The sequence below is a fragment of the Nipponia nippon genome, unplaced genomic scaffold (genome assembly GCF_047370975.1).
Source record: "Nipponia nippon isolate SJK-2023a ecotype South Korea unplaced genomic scaffold, ASM4737097v1 scaffold_14, whole genome shotgun sequence".
Classification (NCBI taxonomy): Eukaryota; Metazoa; Chordata; class Aves; order Pelecaniformes; family Threskiornithidae; genus Nipponia; species Nipponia nippon.
The window spans coordinates 1,790,766-1,806,116 of NW_028262330.1; the positions used below are offsets into that span (position 1 = coordinate 1,790,766).

General features: G+C 54.7%; 2 protein-coding genes across 8 annotated transcripts in view; both read right to left on the bottom strand.

Moving 5' to 3' along the window:
- Nucleotides 1-5,600, bottom strand: part of ITGB4 (integrin subunit beta 4) — a 30,701-nt gene extending 25,101 nt beyond the window's left edge. For 3 of the 6 annotated variants that reach the window (XM_087751012.1, XM_009476614.2, XM_087751008.1), the window contains exon 1: nucleotides 169-271. In XM_087751012.1, coding sequence (XP_087607138.1) covers nucleotides 169-271 — 103 coding nt within the window. Of the gene's footprint in view, nucleotides 1-168; nucleotides 272-4,740; nucleotides 4,923-5,000 lie in introns of those variants that run through there. The other 3 variants (XM_087751009.1, XM_087751011.1, XM_087751010.1) reach the window with 3 other exon arrangements.
- An 8,273-nt stretch (nucleotides 5,601-13,873) lies between these two features.
- The window catches only part of SAP30BP (SAP30 binding protein), a 31,695-nt gene continuing 30,217 nt past the window's right edge, over nucleotides 13,874-15,351 (bottom strand). The window contains exon 10 of one of the 2 annotated variants that reach the window (XM_087751024.1): nucleotides 13,874-15,027. In XM_087751024.1, coding sequence (XP_087607150.1) covers nucleotides 14,846-15,027 — 182 coding nt within the window. In that variant the 3' untranslated portion in view covers nucleotides 13,874-14,845. The remainder of the gene's footprint in view (nucleotides 15,028-15,351) is intronic. The other variant, XM_087751023.1, reaches the window with a different exon arrangement.

A 15,351-nucleotide genomic window follows, 5' to 3' on the forward strand; every position in this document is an offset into this window, starting at 1 on the left:
GGCCCCAGCTGCTGGGGAGACAGAAAACAGGAGGAAAGGCACAGGACAGATCTCCTAGGGACTTATCAACGTGAGGATCAGCGTTTCCAGAGCCCAGGAGAGGCGCGCAGCCCCCGCAGGGCTGCGCCAAGCAGAGGCCGCAGACAGACACACCAGGGCTGCACTCACTTTTGCTCCTTTGGCAGAGGCCGGTGGCACAGAGCAGGGACAGGAGGAGCAGCCCGGCACATGCCCGTGGCAGCACATCCATCCTCTTCCTCCTGAAACACATGGATCACTACGTCGCGGGGAGCCGAGAGGTGGAAACAGTCGCAGAGCCCATCGGGGCAGCTCCCGCCAGCGCCTTCCCAGCCCCACCGGGGTGGGACAGCCCTGCCCGCCCAGGGGAAGCCGATGCCTGGAAGCAATCTCTGATCTCAGCAGGGCAGGGCACAACGGCAAAACCAAGAGCGGCTCCTTCTCTGCTCAGGCATGTGAGAAAGGCTCAAAGTCCCCGGCAGTGCCAGGGCAGGGCAGCTGCCACGCCGCAGCACCCCCGCGCCCCGGAGTCGGGGTGCTCAGCTTGACGGGTGCCCCGGGACAGCGGGGTCGGTGCAGGCAGCCGGAACCCAGGCTGCTCCCGGCCAGAGCCCAGTGCTGTCCACACGTGGGAGCACCAACCGGGTCAAGGCCTTGCTTTTCCTGGTGGGTTAAGGAAAAAAGAGAGGAAGAAAACAAAGCAACTGCCTACATCTCTCCCCAAAAGCAAAACAGACCCCTCCCTTCAGCTATTTCCTATTGCACTGAGTTTCCAGGATGGTCGAACCAGCAATAAATAGAGATGCCAGACTTGGAGCTTTGGAACTGTTGAATGAATCCCGAGAGCCCGGCAGCTCCCCCCGCCCTGCCCAGCGCAGCAGGACCCCTTGCGTGGATCCGGAGGCCACATCCTAATCAGAGTGACCCATTCTCCCGGCACCCGCACGTGACTGAGAAAACCCAGTGCCATCCCAAAGTCAGCATTTGCACTTGGTAAACAAGAGCCAAAGCTGGAACCCGAGCTCTGCGGCTGCGGTGCTGGAGGGTGGCTCTGGCTCCAGCACCCCAGCACGGCAAGTGAGAGCAGTCGAGGCAAAAAGTCTAGTGTAAAGACACCTGTAAAGCATCTCCTTTCTGGATGATGCAAGTGTGAAATCTAAGATGCAAATGAATTGTCTTACAGCTTCTTGCTGTGTAAGCCCTGACTCTAAAATAAATGAAGAGAACATGAAAACCACTTAAAACAGGGAAGGAAAATGGGAAGAGCTGTGTGCAGTGAAGATGTCTGAGTTGCCAGGGGGACATCACAGACCCGTCACTTGGTGACTTAGCTGCTGCCAGCCTGACCTGGGGCCCAGGGAAAGCCCTGGAAAGACCGGCTCTGGTCTGAACAGCGTTGGATCACGCTGGATCCTGCATCAGTCACTGAAGCCAATGGAAATATATGGAACAGATGAAGCTGAGCACTGGCAGAAATCATTGCAGCCCAGGGACTGAACCAACATGGCATTGACCCCAGGAGACGTCTCCCTTGGTGCTCGCTCTTTGTTCTCCGTGACAGTCGCTGGATACACAGGTAACACATGACAAGACATTGGTATCTCATTTATCTTGTCAGCTGTGCTCAGAGGGACTTATCACACAGTAATTAACCCCCCATAGCTGAAACATGAGAAATATGGAAACCTCAGGGCAGCACCTCCGCGGGGGACACCCAGGGGAGCTTTGCTGCTCGTCAGGACCTGGTAGCCAATGTGCTGGTTTTCTTACGGGTACAAGGTACCAGCTGACCAAGGAAATCCCTGTATTTTCCTCCCGCGGCCCCTGAGCACAGCTCCCTGCAACACTGACCGTGACCGTCCCCAGCTCAGGCTCTGCGCAGGTTTGCCTTGGGGGGTCCCCCCCGCCAAGCCCCAGCGCTGGCTCCGAGGCCGGCAGTTATCCTTGTCCCTGGACATGCCCGTGACCTCCTTCAGCAAAAGTCCTCACGCCACCGCTCGCTGGCAAACGTGATGTCCCTCGCCACCGAGACGGGCGGGTTTTGACGCCAGGAAAATACCTTTTTCCCTTGCTCCGTCCCAGCAAGCCAGGCCAGCCGCAGCGACCGGCACTACAGAGACGTGGGGAGATGCCAGTCAGAGGCGAGATAACAGGGTAGGGAAGTCCTTTGAGCCCGTCAAGGGAAAACACAGCGAAAACATTCCCCGAGCACTTGGCAAATCCCATCTCCCATCACGGCAAAGGCCATGAGGAAAGGATTGAGTACGGGGGACCGGGCTGCTCAGCTCACACACCCATCTTCCAAGGTAGCCTCCAAGCACAGACCTAATTCAGCCTCCTTTAATCACAAATCAAGAAAGAGTCACCACGGGCTGGACGGGCACACCCTGGGCATTGCACACATAAACTGCTGTCATATCTTTTCAAGTGCCGAGATAAAAGGCCATAAAACTCAGCTCGATATTAATGTCCTGTTGCCTTGTGAGCTATCAGCCCCCAAGGATTTAGCTGAGCAGTTGGCAACGCGCCGGACGTTGGTGGCACAGACCATGGCCGCTGCCAGCCGCAAGAATGCAGCCCATAATGTGTGTGCAAAAATACGCGAGTGGCCATCCCTCGATGACAGAAGTGTCCTCTGGAAGGGAAAACCCCACCTTCACTTCGGAAAAGCTGCAGGGGTTTGGTTGGGTTTTCACAACAACGACAACAACAACAAAAAGCTGCTCAGTTGTGCAAAACCAGGGAACAAAGCGGAACAGCTCCTGGCTGCACACAGACATCCTACCCTGTCCCAGGCCACCGCTCTGGCCTTCCCCGACTCCCCCAGCCTTTGCCTGCACCTCGGCACAGCCAACAAACCCGCTCCAGAAAGACCCTGGGAACCCCCGAGTCTGGGGAAGCCTGGGCTGGGTAGCTCGCCCCCAAAACCAGGGGATGCTCCAAAGAAACCACTGGAGCAATGAGCCGGGGACAGGGCTGGAGCAGCAGAGCGTCATCCCCTGTCCCCTCCCTGCCCCATGCCCACCCAGCAGCTCTCTGCTGGGAAGGACGAGGCTGAAGCTGGGCATTGCCCCAGGGAGGAGAGGGACCCAAGGACCAGGTTATGATGAGCCACAAGCCCATGGTGGGAGCCTGGCCCCAGCTGCCACGCAGGGGACACTGGGCAGGGTGGGGACACGGGAATGGGAAAGCGAGGGAGATGCTGGAGCTCCCCGGTGCAATGCCTGTGGTGGGCAGTGCAACTTTTTGTGGCTGCAGACACCCCGTCCCGTCGAGGGGTGCGCGGGGGCTGTGTAGGGGACTGACGCCCTGGTAGATGGGAGGCATCTGGAGGAGCATCTGCTTGCCCACGTGTGCTGGGGACCACGGTGCTTGCAGCGTGCTGGGGCAGGCAGGCAGTGCTGGTCACCGTGACCAGCCTCAGCACGGGGCCGGGAGGCCTGAGGGAGAGCTAATAGCGATGGAGGCAAAGCAGAAAGGCAGCCGGGTGCCTCCCCCAGGGACCCCGGTCCCGCTCCCCCGGGGCAGCGCAGTGACAGCCGCGGCGGCTCATGCAGGCTCCGCTCTCCTCCCCAGGCAGGGCTGCGGGCACACGGAGCGGGGCCACGACTCAGGCTCTCTCCCTCCCCGGGCTGCTCCCTCCCCGGCACACGCGGTGGCGCAGAGCTCCCGGGGGCCGTGCTCCGAAACTTGGAAATTATCAGGACAAACCTCCAGAAAACCATCAAAAGCTTGACCCGCAAATCCAAGCATTGGTTAAACACAAAATCACGTTTGTCTTTGATTTTGTTTCTCTTTGCCATCCATTTCCCCTCCTTCCCCAGGTATGCCTCTGCAGCCGGGAGGCTCCATGCGAGTCACCATTTGCTGTTTCCAGCGAGAAGGGGGCTCTCGGCTCCCAGGCCGAGCTCCAGACCCCAGACACGGCCCCCAGCATCCTCCAGCGAAGGACAAAACAAGCGGGACCCAGCCCGGGGACCCCCGGGGAGCTGCCGGGGTCAGGGAGCGGCTGACACCACCCTGTGCTGGCAAAGGGCCGCGGGCTCCGTCCCATCTCCTCCCTCTGCCCCCCGGGCTGGGGCAGGGGGAGCCCCCAGGAGCAGAACCGGCGGGAAGGTCAGGACCCTGCCCGAACACCGCGCAGCCCCGGGACCCAACCGTCCCCCCACGCCTCCCCACGTGCTGCTCCCGGCGCAGTCACTGCTCCTTTGGCCCCACGAGACCCCCTTCCTCTCCCTGCCCTCCATCGGCACCCCTCATCCCCCTTTTCCCCCACCTAACCCGTTCCTGTCGGCTCCCTCGCACCCATCCGTCCATCTATTTCCCTGTTTCCCATGTATTTCAGATCCAGCAGCTCGCAAATACCCCGACATCTGCAGCTCAGCAAAGCCCCCCCAAACCCCCACTCCCCCATGGCCTTTTCCTGCCGGGACACCCCCTCCCTTCGCCGGGGCTTTGCATGCAGTCACCCATTCTGCAGAACAACCTCCAGGGGTTCGGCGAGTCGGAGCCACCCGCACCCCGGCCGACCGCTGGTGCTTTCACCCATAAGAGCTTTCCCTGGGTGCCAGCTCCAAGGCACAACTGCCTTTTCCCCTGGAAGCGGGGCAGACGGAGAGGGCAACCTTTCAAACCTGCAACCCGTGGTCCCCGAAGGGCTCTGCTCTGCCTTACCGCACCGCGGCACCCCCACCTCCGCCCCACGGCCCCCAACCCAAATACCTTCAGAGACAAAAACCGCCCCGCGCAGCCCTGCTCGGTCACGAGCGCTGCCCTTCCCAGCTGGGCGAGACGGCGTCCGACAGCCAAAACCAGCGGAAAAAGGGGGCAGGAGCAGGCAGGGAGCTGAGCCCCCTCGCTCCGTGCCCTGCCCACCTGCTCGCGCAGGGAGCCCCGCACCTTATTTCACCCCCGGTTAATCAACACAGCAAAATTAAAGCAAGCTGGCTGCTAAAGAACACCGATGAATTAATTCCACAAACCTCATTAGCGCTGGGTCTGACTCAGTGTCCAAATCCTCTGCTGCAGCCCGAATAACAGGCACCCACACGCCAAGCCAAGAAATTCTTCAGAAGGCAGAGGGGAAACGCGCTGCTTTGCTGCCGCAACTTGATTTCCAGCCTTGGCCTTTTCTTTCTTTCTTTTTTTTTTTTTTTCCCTCCCTCCTCTCTATTTTCTGTCCCTTTTCTCTTTCCGGTTAAACGTCAACTTCCAGGCCGGCGGGGAGGGCAGGCAGCCCGCGATCCCGCGTACCTCCCCGCTGCTTTCTGTACCCTCCAGTCAAATATAGACTTTGTGCTTGCTCCCCTCGCCGGCCCGGAGCTGCCGCCTCTCCCTCCCGGGGGGCTGGCGGGGAGGAAAGGTGGGAGCCACGATAAATGAGAGCAGATCCCAGGTGAGGACGAGCTTTATCCCAGCTGGGGAGGGAGGAGGGGGTGCCCGTGACTCAGGGGTTGGCATTCCTCCCTCGCACACCTGGACGGGCAGGCACAGCCCGCGCCGCCGCCCCGCGCCCTCCCGCTGCACAAGCGCCATCCCACAGGGAACGGGCCAAGCGGGCGGTGGGAAGGCGCCTGCCATGGGGAGGCTGCGTGGAGGGGGCTGCGGGCGATGGGCGGTGTGGGCAGCGGCAGCGGCTCGGCTTCACCCGCCTGCTCGGGCAGAGCTGAGGGTGCTCCCCGGCCCCCTCGCCGGGGGTTTCTCCTCCAAATTTCCCGCTGGCAGGAGTGGGGCGTGCCATCCCCAACGCCCAGGCAGCTCCTAGCTGAAACATCAGGTAAGCTCCTGCCGCGGCAACCGCCACCACCCAGCCACCGAGCCCAGCCGCAGAACCCGGCTCAGAAAGAGGACGGATCCACATCCCGCTTGATCCCGGGCACAAGCGCGACAGCCCACTCCTCACCTGCGATAGATCCGGCTCACGGGGCAACGCAGCCCCTTGTAGCGCCGCAGCTGCGACCCGTCCACACCCGCTCCTGATGCGTCCTACCAGGCTGCAAGGGTGCAAGGAGCAGCCATTCCACCTCTGCGGCCAGCCCGTCCGCTGGGCTGGATCCGAAACCCCTTCCCCAGTCAAAGGAACAGCAGAGGAGGGTTTGGAGTTCACGTCAGGGTTTTTTGTCCCACAGCACCCTTCTGCCTTAGAGCCCAGGGTCTGTCACGGCTCAGACCTGCTTGCACCTCCCGTGGTGCGGAGCGTGCACATACCAGAGCAGATGCAACAGTGGAGGCTGCATTTTAGCTCCCCAATAAATCTGCACAAGGAAAACTGCATCCCCTCAGCTTCAGCACAAACAATAGCAACAGCCAGACAAAAAAGTCCTCTATTTCCTGCCTTTCTTGGAGACTAAAAATACGAACAGGGCAATTTTGGCCTCTTCATTATTAATACAGCATCATGGTGGCTGCTGATGGCCTCCCTAATGATGGTGACCGAGCGTTGATTCAAATGAAAGCGAGGAGCAGGATTCCTTTCACCAGGAGAAATAGGAAGCTCAAGTAAATACGTGTGAACGGATTAAGCCCCAGGAAAAAGGAGGATGTGTGCGTGCCACTGAAAACTGCAGCGAACGGGAAACAGGCACGGGCGCAGCTGAGGATGGCCCGGGCGCTTTAAGTCTGGTATTTCCTAGTTTCCGAATGCTTGACTTGGCAACTCAACATTACCCTGGCCCTTTTTGGGGTGCCATTTCATACATTTTAAGCTAAAATTCTGAAAATTAAGGGGTTGTGTTGTGTGGGGTTTTTTTAACCACAACAGACTTTGCCGCAGCGTCGGCGCGGGGACACGAGGCGCCGGTGCTCGAGGCCCAGCAGCGGATGGGGCACCGAGCGGAGCGCTGCTGCCGAGGGGCTGAGGGCCGGCTCTGCCCTGGGAAGCCACGGAGGCGGCAGGTGGGGGAAAGCCGGGCTTCGGTTCCCGAGGCCGGAGGGGAGCGGGTGCCGGTGCTCACAGAGGTGGCTGCTCCCCTCCCCTGCTCCTGCCCAGCTCTTGCCAGCCCCAGCCTCCCTCCCGCCGCCACACTTCTCCCTCGGCCTCGGGGTAAGCAATGCTGCAGGCGCTGCTGTTAAAAAAGGCAATTTGAGCTACAGGCAAGAAACATATTACCAAAAAAAAAGGTATTTTAGTGATGGCTCCCCAACAGGAGCCCCGGAGCCAACCAGAAAAGCTTGGGACCTGCGGGCTTCCACCGCAGTCTTTGGTGTCCTTGGTTTCTGGATGTCCTCCTTTCTCCGCCTGAGATGGAGGACGTTTATGCTGCCTCCTGTACAGGATCTCTGGTCTCAGCTGCAGACACCCCGGCAGCCCCAGGGCTGCCAGACACCATTGCCCTCCCCTTCGCCCCAGCAGCCTGAAGGAGCAAGGACCGGGACCGGCTCCGCTCAGCACCTCCAGCTGCAAGAAGGAGCCCGTTTACTCACCATGGGTGCTGCCAGAAAGGCCCCAGATGTTCATTTTCCACCTTTCTTTGGGAAGCGTCCCCCCGTCCCTAACAGATCTCCAAGCAAACGGAGCGTGAATTTTCCCAGAGGCTTGTAACTGGGCTGCATTTAAGGAGACATTTGCAGGGCTGATACAAGGCACTTTTCTGATATCAAGACAATTCCACCACCAAACTTTAAGGCACCAAAGCAGAGAGGAATTGTAAATTCTCAGTAAACAGTCATAAGAATTTAAGAGGCTTTCATTTCATCTTGTCTTTAAAAAAAAAAAATAAAAAAAAATACTGTTTTATGGGTTGCCTTTCAGACAACTTCTCCAAAATACTTCCACCGGAGAAGAACACCTGGTGAGCTGGAGCTTTCGCCGTCGTTCAGCAGCTCGGACGCGGTGCCTGCTGGAGCGGGCTGTTGCTGCACAAATCTGCTGCTCCGAATGCCTGGGAACCGGGGCTTTGGGGAGGAAGGATCAGCAGATTTGGCTGCAGATGGCTCCACCAAAGCTCACAGCCGCATCCATGGTGGACCTCACATTTATCAATTGGCGATTTTCTGCTGTGGCAACGTGGTGTAAAAATTTTTGCCTTACGAGTGAAAACAAGTCATTTTTATAGCTCACGCTAAATTATTGCTCTCTCTGCTGAGACTACCAGTCCGAGTGCCAATTACTGGTAATTATAAGTGGTTTTAGGGTTAATTCTTTTCTTTTTTTAATGCCAGGCCAGCTCGTACAGAACCTTTCTTCTTTCTGTCCTGCCACCACGCTGCACCCAGAGGCGGCTCCGGGGCTTTTTCTAGGTCTCTGTTGAGCGGTTACAGCCCAGGCCCTGCTGCGGGAGCACGTTCGTTCCCTTTCTGAATTCTGCAACAACACACACTGCTAAAAGGAAAACAAATACTTGATCCCGTAGCTGCACCGTACACAGCATTAGCAATATCCTGCTACCTGGCCTAAGTTTCAGGAATGTTTAATAATCTACTATTAATGTACGTTAATGTGCACTAATTTATTGCACTAAATTATGCTTAATATAATTACCCAGGTAATTAAAAGTGCAGGATGAAATCCTCCCGTGCTCTCTTCCTCAGCCTTTGCCCTAAGACAGCATTAGCTCCGCGTGTCCGTTGTTCTGCAACGGAGGGTCCGTGTCATCAACACGTACCTGAAAGAGAATCCCTTTGCTGAACGCCGCTGCTGCCCATCTGCCCCCGGGATGGGCCGGCAGCGAGAGGTAAGTGGGCCACCGAAACAACACAAGAGGACGGTGTCCGTAAAGGATCCGGGATAAAATGTCAGCCTCCCGCAACCCTAACAGCCGCCCAGAGGAAGCAGGGCCTTCCAGGGTTATGTTGGCATCTTAGCCAGCTGCCAAAGGGCCGAAACGCACTGAGAGCATGTCTGAAAACTTCAGCAAGGTAGCCCACCTTTCCTCCCGTTTGCCTTGGCTGGCCCCATCCAAGGCGTGCAATAGGGGGGATCCTGCGAGGAGCCAGCCAACGCGAAGCGGGAGGCGAGGCGACTGTCACCTTCTGTCCTGGCCTCCAGGCCCTACAAGGGCTACGCAAAGAGGAGAGAGGTTACAATACCGGCAACTTCACCTTTTGTTGCCGCACCAAAAGGCGGCCTTGTTTTCTTCCCAACGCTGGATCATACAGCCACGGCAGGACAGACAGACAGACGCCGTCTACGTGAAAAGGCAAAACTTTTTCTTGTGAAATCCTGGTGCTCTGCTATTTATTGGCAACTGAAAGCACGAGCCCAGCCCCAGCCAAAGACAAGTTTCAGATAAACAAAGACTAAATATTGGAAATCATCGGTGTCCATGGTTCTCGCTTACAACAAAAGGAAGGAAGTTGGGTATAAACAGAGGAACGGCAGCGCACGGCACGGCTCGGAGAGGGAAAAACTGCTCCGTAAGAGCGAGGCACGAATACGCTGCTGTAAACGCTGCCCAGACAGAAGAGGAGACTTTGGTGGAGCCTCACAGCCCCTTCTGTCTTGCGCCCCAACAGCGGTTTATTTATTTTAATGTTTGACAGTTTTAGAGAGCCCTGCTGAAAAGCATCTCTCTTTCTCTGGAGGTAACAACCCTGGGCTTCCCTGGGTTCACGCGCTGAACAGGAGCGAGCAGCCCATCCCCTCCGATAACTCTCTGGGCACATTGCAAAGAGCATCTGCTCGAGGGGCTTCGCAGAAAGCTGCGGCTCCTGCTCCCGGCGATGGAGAAGAGCTGGAAAGGAGCTCGCGCAGGTGTCAGCTGGCCGGGCGCCGGCTGAAGCAATCACCTCCCCGCGGCTGGAGCCGGCGGTGTCGTCAGCAAAGCCTCGGCATGGCCCAAAGCCTCGGCATGGAAGACTCTCCTTTATTTTTTTTTAAGTCTCAGTAAATAACTCTCATAAAACAGTACAGCAGCAATCCAACTAAAACATAGCTTCAGGTGCTCCCATTTTATGGTTTGAGGTGGGGCTGGCAGGGGCGGCCCCTCCCCACCTGCTCTGTCGGTTAGGCAGCACCCAGCCAGGCATAAAGTAAAAAGCAAATCCTGAACGCACAAAATCCCTTCCCACAAGAGCATCAAAGGAGGGCAGATCTCTAAATCACAACAAGCAAATAGGAAAGAAAATCAACACCTCGGGGCATGGAGGTGGGAGAAGAGACTTCAGAAGGGCGGGCGAGAGCAGAGCCAGCTCCGCCAAGGACGACTCCAGCGCAGCAGCTCTCCTCCCCCGAGCAGCCCCGCGCAGCAGAGGCGCGCTTGAACCTGGAGTTTCAGCTAAGACAAACCTACTCCAGCCAGGAGACAGCCATGCTTACCAAGGTGGTAAGCAGAGAGAAGCCCCGTGGTTTTCAAGGAGCATGAGCCTGTAATTCCCAGACTAACGAATAACAAAGATAGGACCGGTTTTACCCTCCTGGGCACAGCTAGTCCCCCCTTGGGAGAGGTAAGAGTGAATACCTACAGCTTTTAGGAGTCAGAAGCCCAACCTGAGCAGTCACGACTGCAGCAGCAGCGTAAAGAACCTTTTAGCCAGGTAGGCTGCGAGTTTGCACGAGCACAGCTCGGAGGCAGGTTGTTCTTAGGGGCCGTTTAAAACACAGGCACCGGAACACTCAGCAGGTCCCTCCCGCGCGCGGCAGCCGTCCCGCAGCCCGGCAACGAGCGCAGCCATACAGACTGCTAACAAGCAAAGTAGTCAAACCTCCCGTTTGAGGGCTTCAGGCCGTGGCTTCGCGGGCCAGGAAAGGATCCTTTTCCCTCAGGACAGGCTCTGGCACGCCCAAAGCTCCCTCCACCTTTCTCGGGCGCACCGACCACAGCCCAGTGCAAGCCACCAACCTGTACGATTGTGCTCGCAGAGGTAGGAAAGAGGCTTTTCCCTGGAGCTGTAGTTTCCAACCTCTGTATCCGTCTATTACTTCCGATAGCAACAGGCAAGATAAACAGGAGCAGTGAGCTATTGTACTGGCTGCAAGTTTGTTATACAATAGTTGGCATCTCCACTCCAGCCTTTTGGAAAGGAGAGAGAGAAAAAAACCCAAACCAAACCAATTATGCAAGTTTCAAGTTGCTTTCTCCGCTGCGGATAGCAAACACTCAGCCAGGAGAGCCCGGGAGCCAGCTGCCGGAGCGCAGCCCAGTTCAGCCAGGGCCCTTGCAGGAGCCTGCTTCGGCAGGAGCTTGGGAACCGCGGCTCCAGCCGCCTCACGGCCGCCTCTGCTCAGCACGCTTCAGCGGAGCCGCTTTTAGGAAGCTTTCTCCTCATCCCTTCGGTAGCATCACCAGGCCCTGCTGATCGGCATTTTCCTCTTGCTCCAGAGGCGCTGGACATTGCCGCTGCCTGCCTGCCGCAGCAAGGCGGGAGCTGAGCGAGCAGCGATCCTCAGCTCTGGTCAGAAAGCCTGCATAGAAATCCAGCGGTTTGGAACGACATGGATACTGCAGAGCAAGAAGGAAGAGGGCGCATGGAAGGGGAAGGGGTGGGGTGCCAGGATGTGCAATATGAACAAGATACTTGCATTTAAACAATGTTTGGTAACTTCTGCAGCCCAATGATTCATCCCCAAGAACTTCAGCAGTTGCCCTGTGCCAAGAAACGGGCTGGAGCCCAGCTCCATACTCACAGCTGCAGATGGCACTTTCTTGTTTTATTTATTTTTTAACCAAGTCCCTTTTCTCTTCCCACAAACTATTCCTCTGCTTCATGTTCAGCTGCCATCTGGTAGCAGCTTTAAAAAAAAAATAAATTCACACACGCTTTCCTTTGCTACTCCTCTCCCCTGACACGGTAGGGCATACAGAGGAACAAGTGCTGACATGCTTAACTAGGTGTATAAATAATATTTCCTTGTAATCAAGCTAATTTATCTAGCACAGTTGTTCCTGGTTAGGATCAAGAATTACTTTTACTGCATTATCAGTCAGATGCAGTTATTCACTTCCATGGAAGAAAGTCTTTCCAAATTACTAGAGACAGCGAGAAACGGAGCAGAAGCAAGCGTCAGGAAGGAGTTCACATCACGCTGGTGTAAACAGACTGAAAAAACGACATCTGCAAGCGTTTTTTTTGTCTGTCAGGAGACAGCGACCACTTCTGATCCAACTCCACAAGGACTCCTAAGACACTAGGCAAAAGACGGTCAGTTCTTACAAAAGGCACAAAAACCTTTCCGTTATAATTTACGTAATCTGTAAATTTGGTTAAGTTAATGTCGTCTCATCAGGCTGTCCCGCTTTGTGCTTCCCACCAGTTACAGGACCGAGGAAGGGGATGCGCGAGGCTGGCGGGTCCCCCCGGCACCAGGCTGCCGGTCTGCGCACCGGCACGCGCTCAGCGAGAGATTTCATCGCTCAGCTTGGGGCTTGCTCGCAGCACACGTATTAGGCATCCTCGTTAGAGGAACGTTGGTTGCTCTGGCAGCCCAGGCACACCTCCCAGCCCTAGGCACAGGGGCAGACAACGGCAGGGATCCTTCTGGTGCCCAAAGTTCCTCATGAATCTGTAGTCCGAGAGGAACTGCAGCAGCTGCTGCCCACTTTGCTGCATTCGCTGGTGCACCTTCATCCGCGGGCTGTTCAGCAGGACTCCAGCACAGGTATTTATACCATACAAGTTTTGAACAGGCTGGAATTGTACAAGACATTCCAGACAGGAGAGTCACCTCGCGGAGCTGCAAAGCTTGTGTTTCCCACCACAAGTACGTCCTTGGCCTTTAAAGGAAACCCTTGAAAACTCTGTTCCTGGAGGCAAGGAAGCAAACACCTGGAACAGCTGAGGTGAGACGCGTCAGCCTCTGCAGAGCATGCAACGGGCCCGAACCAGAAGATACCCCTCAGCCAAGGGAGCTGCTGCCATCTTCCATAGGATGAGGATGGAGTTCAGGCTTGCAGGAATCAAGTCAGAAGCCCAACAAAGAGTAATTTAACAGAAGAGATGTTTCCACCTTGCTGTTTTCGTGTCTTTCAATATTTCATTGTTTTTAAAAAAAGAGCAATTCCACCATCTCCCCAGTTCCCCAAGCTACAGTCTCATCGGTCCCCTGGTTTCTCCCGCATGAGCATTCCTGGATACACAGATGATTTTTTTAAAGCTAAAATGACTTCCAAGACGAAGCGTTTAACACGTTTTAAAATTACTTAAAAGCAAGAAACCAACCTCTTATTTCTTCCTTAAGTCTCCATAGATGCCAAGCCTGGATCAGGAGCGACATAAGGTATATAAACACCTGAAAAAGCAACACTGAATTCTAAGAAATTTACACTTTTGTTGATCTAGCAACCCGCTCTCCTAACACCGCTTATGCACTAGAAAAAACAGGCTTTGGGTAGAAATTTAACTTAAAACAATGGGAAACAGAAAAATTACTGAACCTGAAAAATCATGATCTCAGAATTAAAGGCCATTTAAATAATCCGGAGTGAGCAGTGCAAAGAAGAAAGAAGTCCAGATTAGCAGCTGTGTCTCTACACAAATGGAACCATTCAAGTTATTTATCCCACCTACCTCCAAACAATGAAGAAACCACTTCATTTGCTGTTGAGCTCCTTTTTAGGAGACGGGCCTCTAGAGATGGAGGTTTTAGGAAAGACCCAGGTGCCAGTACTAGAAAGTAACTTAAGAAGTCTAAGATACAGGAACAGGTTTGAAAAACAATAGCATGAAGAACAGCTGAATTACCAACTATTTCAGAACATCCTCTCCAACAAAAGTATCTCCAACCAAAATCAGTTTAATGCCTCAATTGATTCCCCCCCGCCCCGAGTTTGAGATTTAAAAAAAATCCATGATGTGAAAAAACCTTCATGCCACCCCCACCCTGCTGGAATGGTTCCAGGCTCACCTGATGGTATCCGCAACCCAAAGCGCAACAAACGGATACTGATTCTCCCTCGCCAAGATGAGAAGTGCAGACACATGAATTACACCAGGGGTTTTTTAAAGACTTTTCCATTTTTATAATAATTTTTTGCTACACAGGTAAGAAGATTTATACAATAAAATTTTCAATCGAAAATACTTTTTCACAACAGTGGAGCAAGCCGTAACTGCCATGTGTGCATTTCACAGTACATCGCTACCTAGTACAAAGATGGACAATATCACAATCGAGATCAGACACTCTGCTTATCTGCCGTCCCATCTCATTCCATGGCAATGGAAGAGTTATCTTTGCAAACGAGTTCACAAATCAAACCTCCGCAGCTTATAGAAATCTCCATCCCTGCAAGACGATAACAAGACGATTCCAGCACAGTTTCCTCAACAGTTCAACTATGTAACGCGTGGTCACTAAGATCTACACAGACAGGCACGCAGGCACAGACGTCAGTGCTATAACGAAGAGGGAGTCTACACAGACGTAGATCACTTCAAGTCTCTGCTACACGTCTGAAGATGGACACTGACCAATCGTCTCTGCTTTCATTCCCTTGGAACGGAGTTAGCGCACCTGGGGGAGGTACCTACCACAAGCTGCTAGCAGCCTTTGAGCGTGGCCTGGGATACACAAGGGTAATACTGATATTCCTTCACTACTTGCCGTTCCCCTCCACCCCAAACCAGACTTGCAAGCAGGAAAGAAGAACCTAACGCAGCAATTTAATAAGCTAACTTTTACAAGCTGACTCCAGAGACCACCTTCCTTCAGCGCAACACACACGGACTGGTTCTTCCCACAGCAAGAAAAGACAGAGGCATTTTCGGCAGAGGTCCATTCCTGTGGGCACACAGCTGGCATGCCTGCTCCTGCCCCCTTCTTTCAAAAGGGAACTGTGGTCTGTTTCAAAGAATCTTGTCATCTTTTACCAAAGGCGAAAGCTACCCCTCCCTTCCGAGAACAATAGCTTCAATGACAATTGAGTTCGAAAATCCAGGCCCAGCACACCAGTCACTGCTTTGCCTTTTTCACAATGGTGCCAACAGCTGATATGACTGTAGTTTTGGATCCACTTGCGCTGGTTGTCACTGTGACAACGCCTGGCAGTGTTGCAGTAGTGGTGAGGATGGTGGGCTGAGCTATCGTCGTGACAGGGATGGCTGAGTCCCACTTGCTCTTCCTCTTCTGGGCATCTAAGAATTCGATCAGATCAAGCAAATGAGGATTAGCATTATGTTAAAGGCCACCAGTCCCTTCGTAACACCCTGTTAATACACCGCTGCTTGACTAGGCAGCTTTCCCTCACATTAATTTCAGCATACGCTGGCAGTAAATGTTGAGGAGGAAAGACAACTTTATACCTCAAGAGTCAAAGTAAAACTCTACACCTGAACTCCAGCCAAATGGGAGACAGGTTCACTCCCTGCCCCAAAGCATATCTAATTTTAACAGAGCACATGGATCTCATTGCTCAGGTGCGGGTCCAGGACCCACTCATCAGCCTCTAGGGGTTTCTC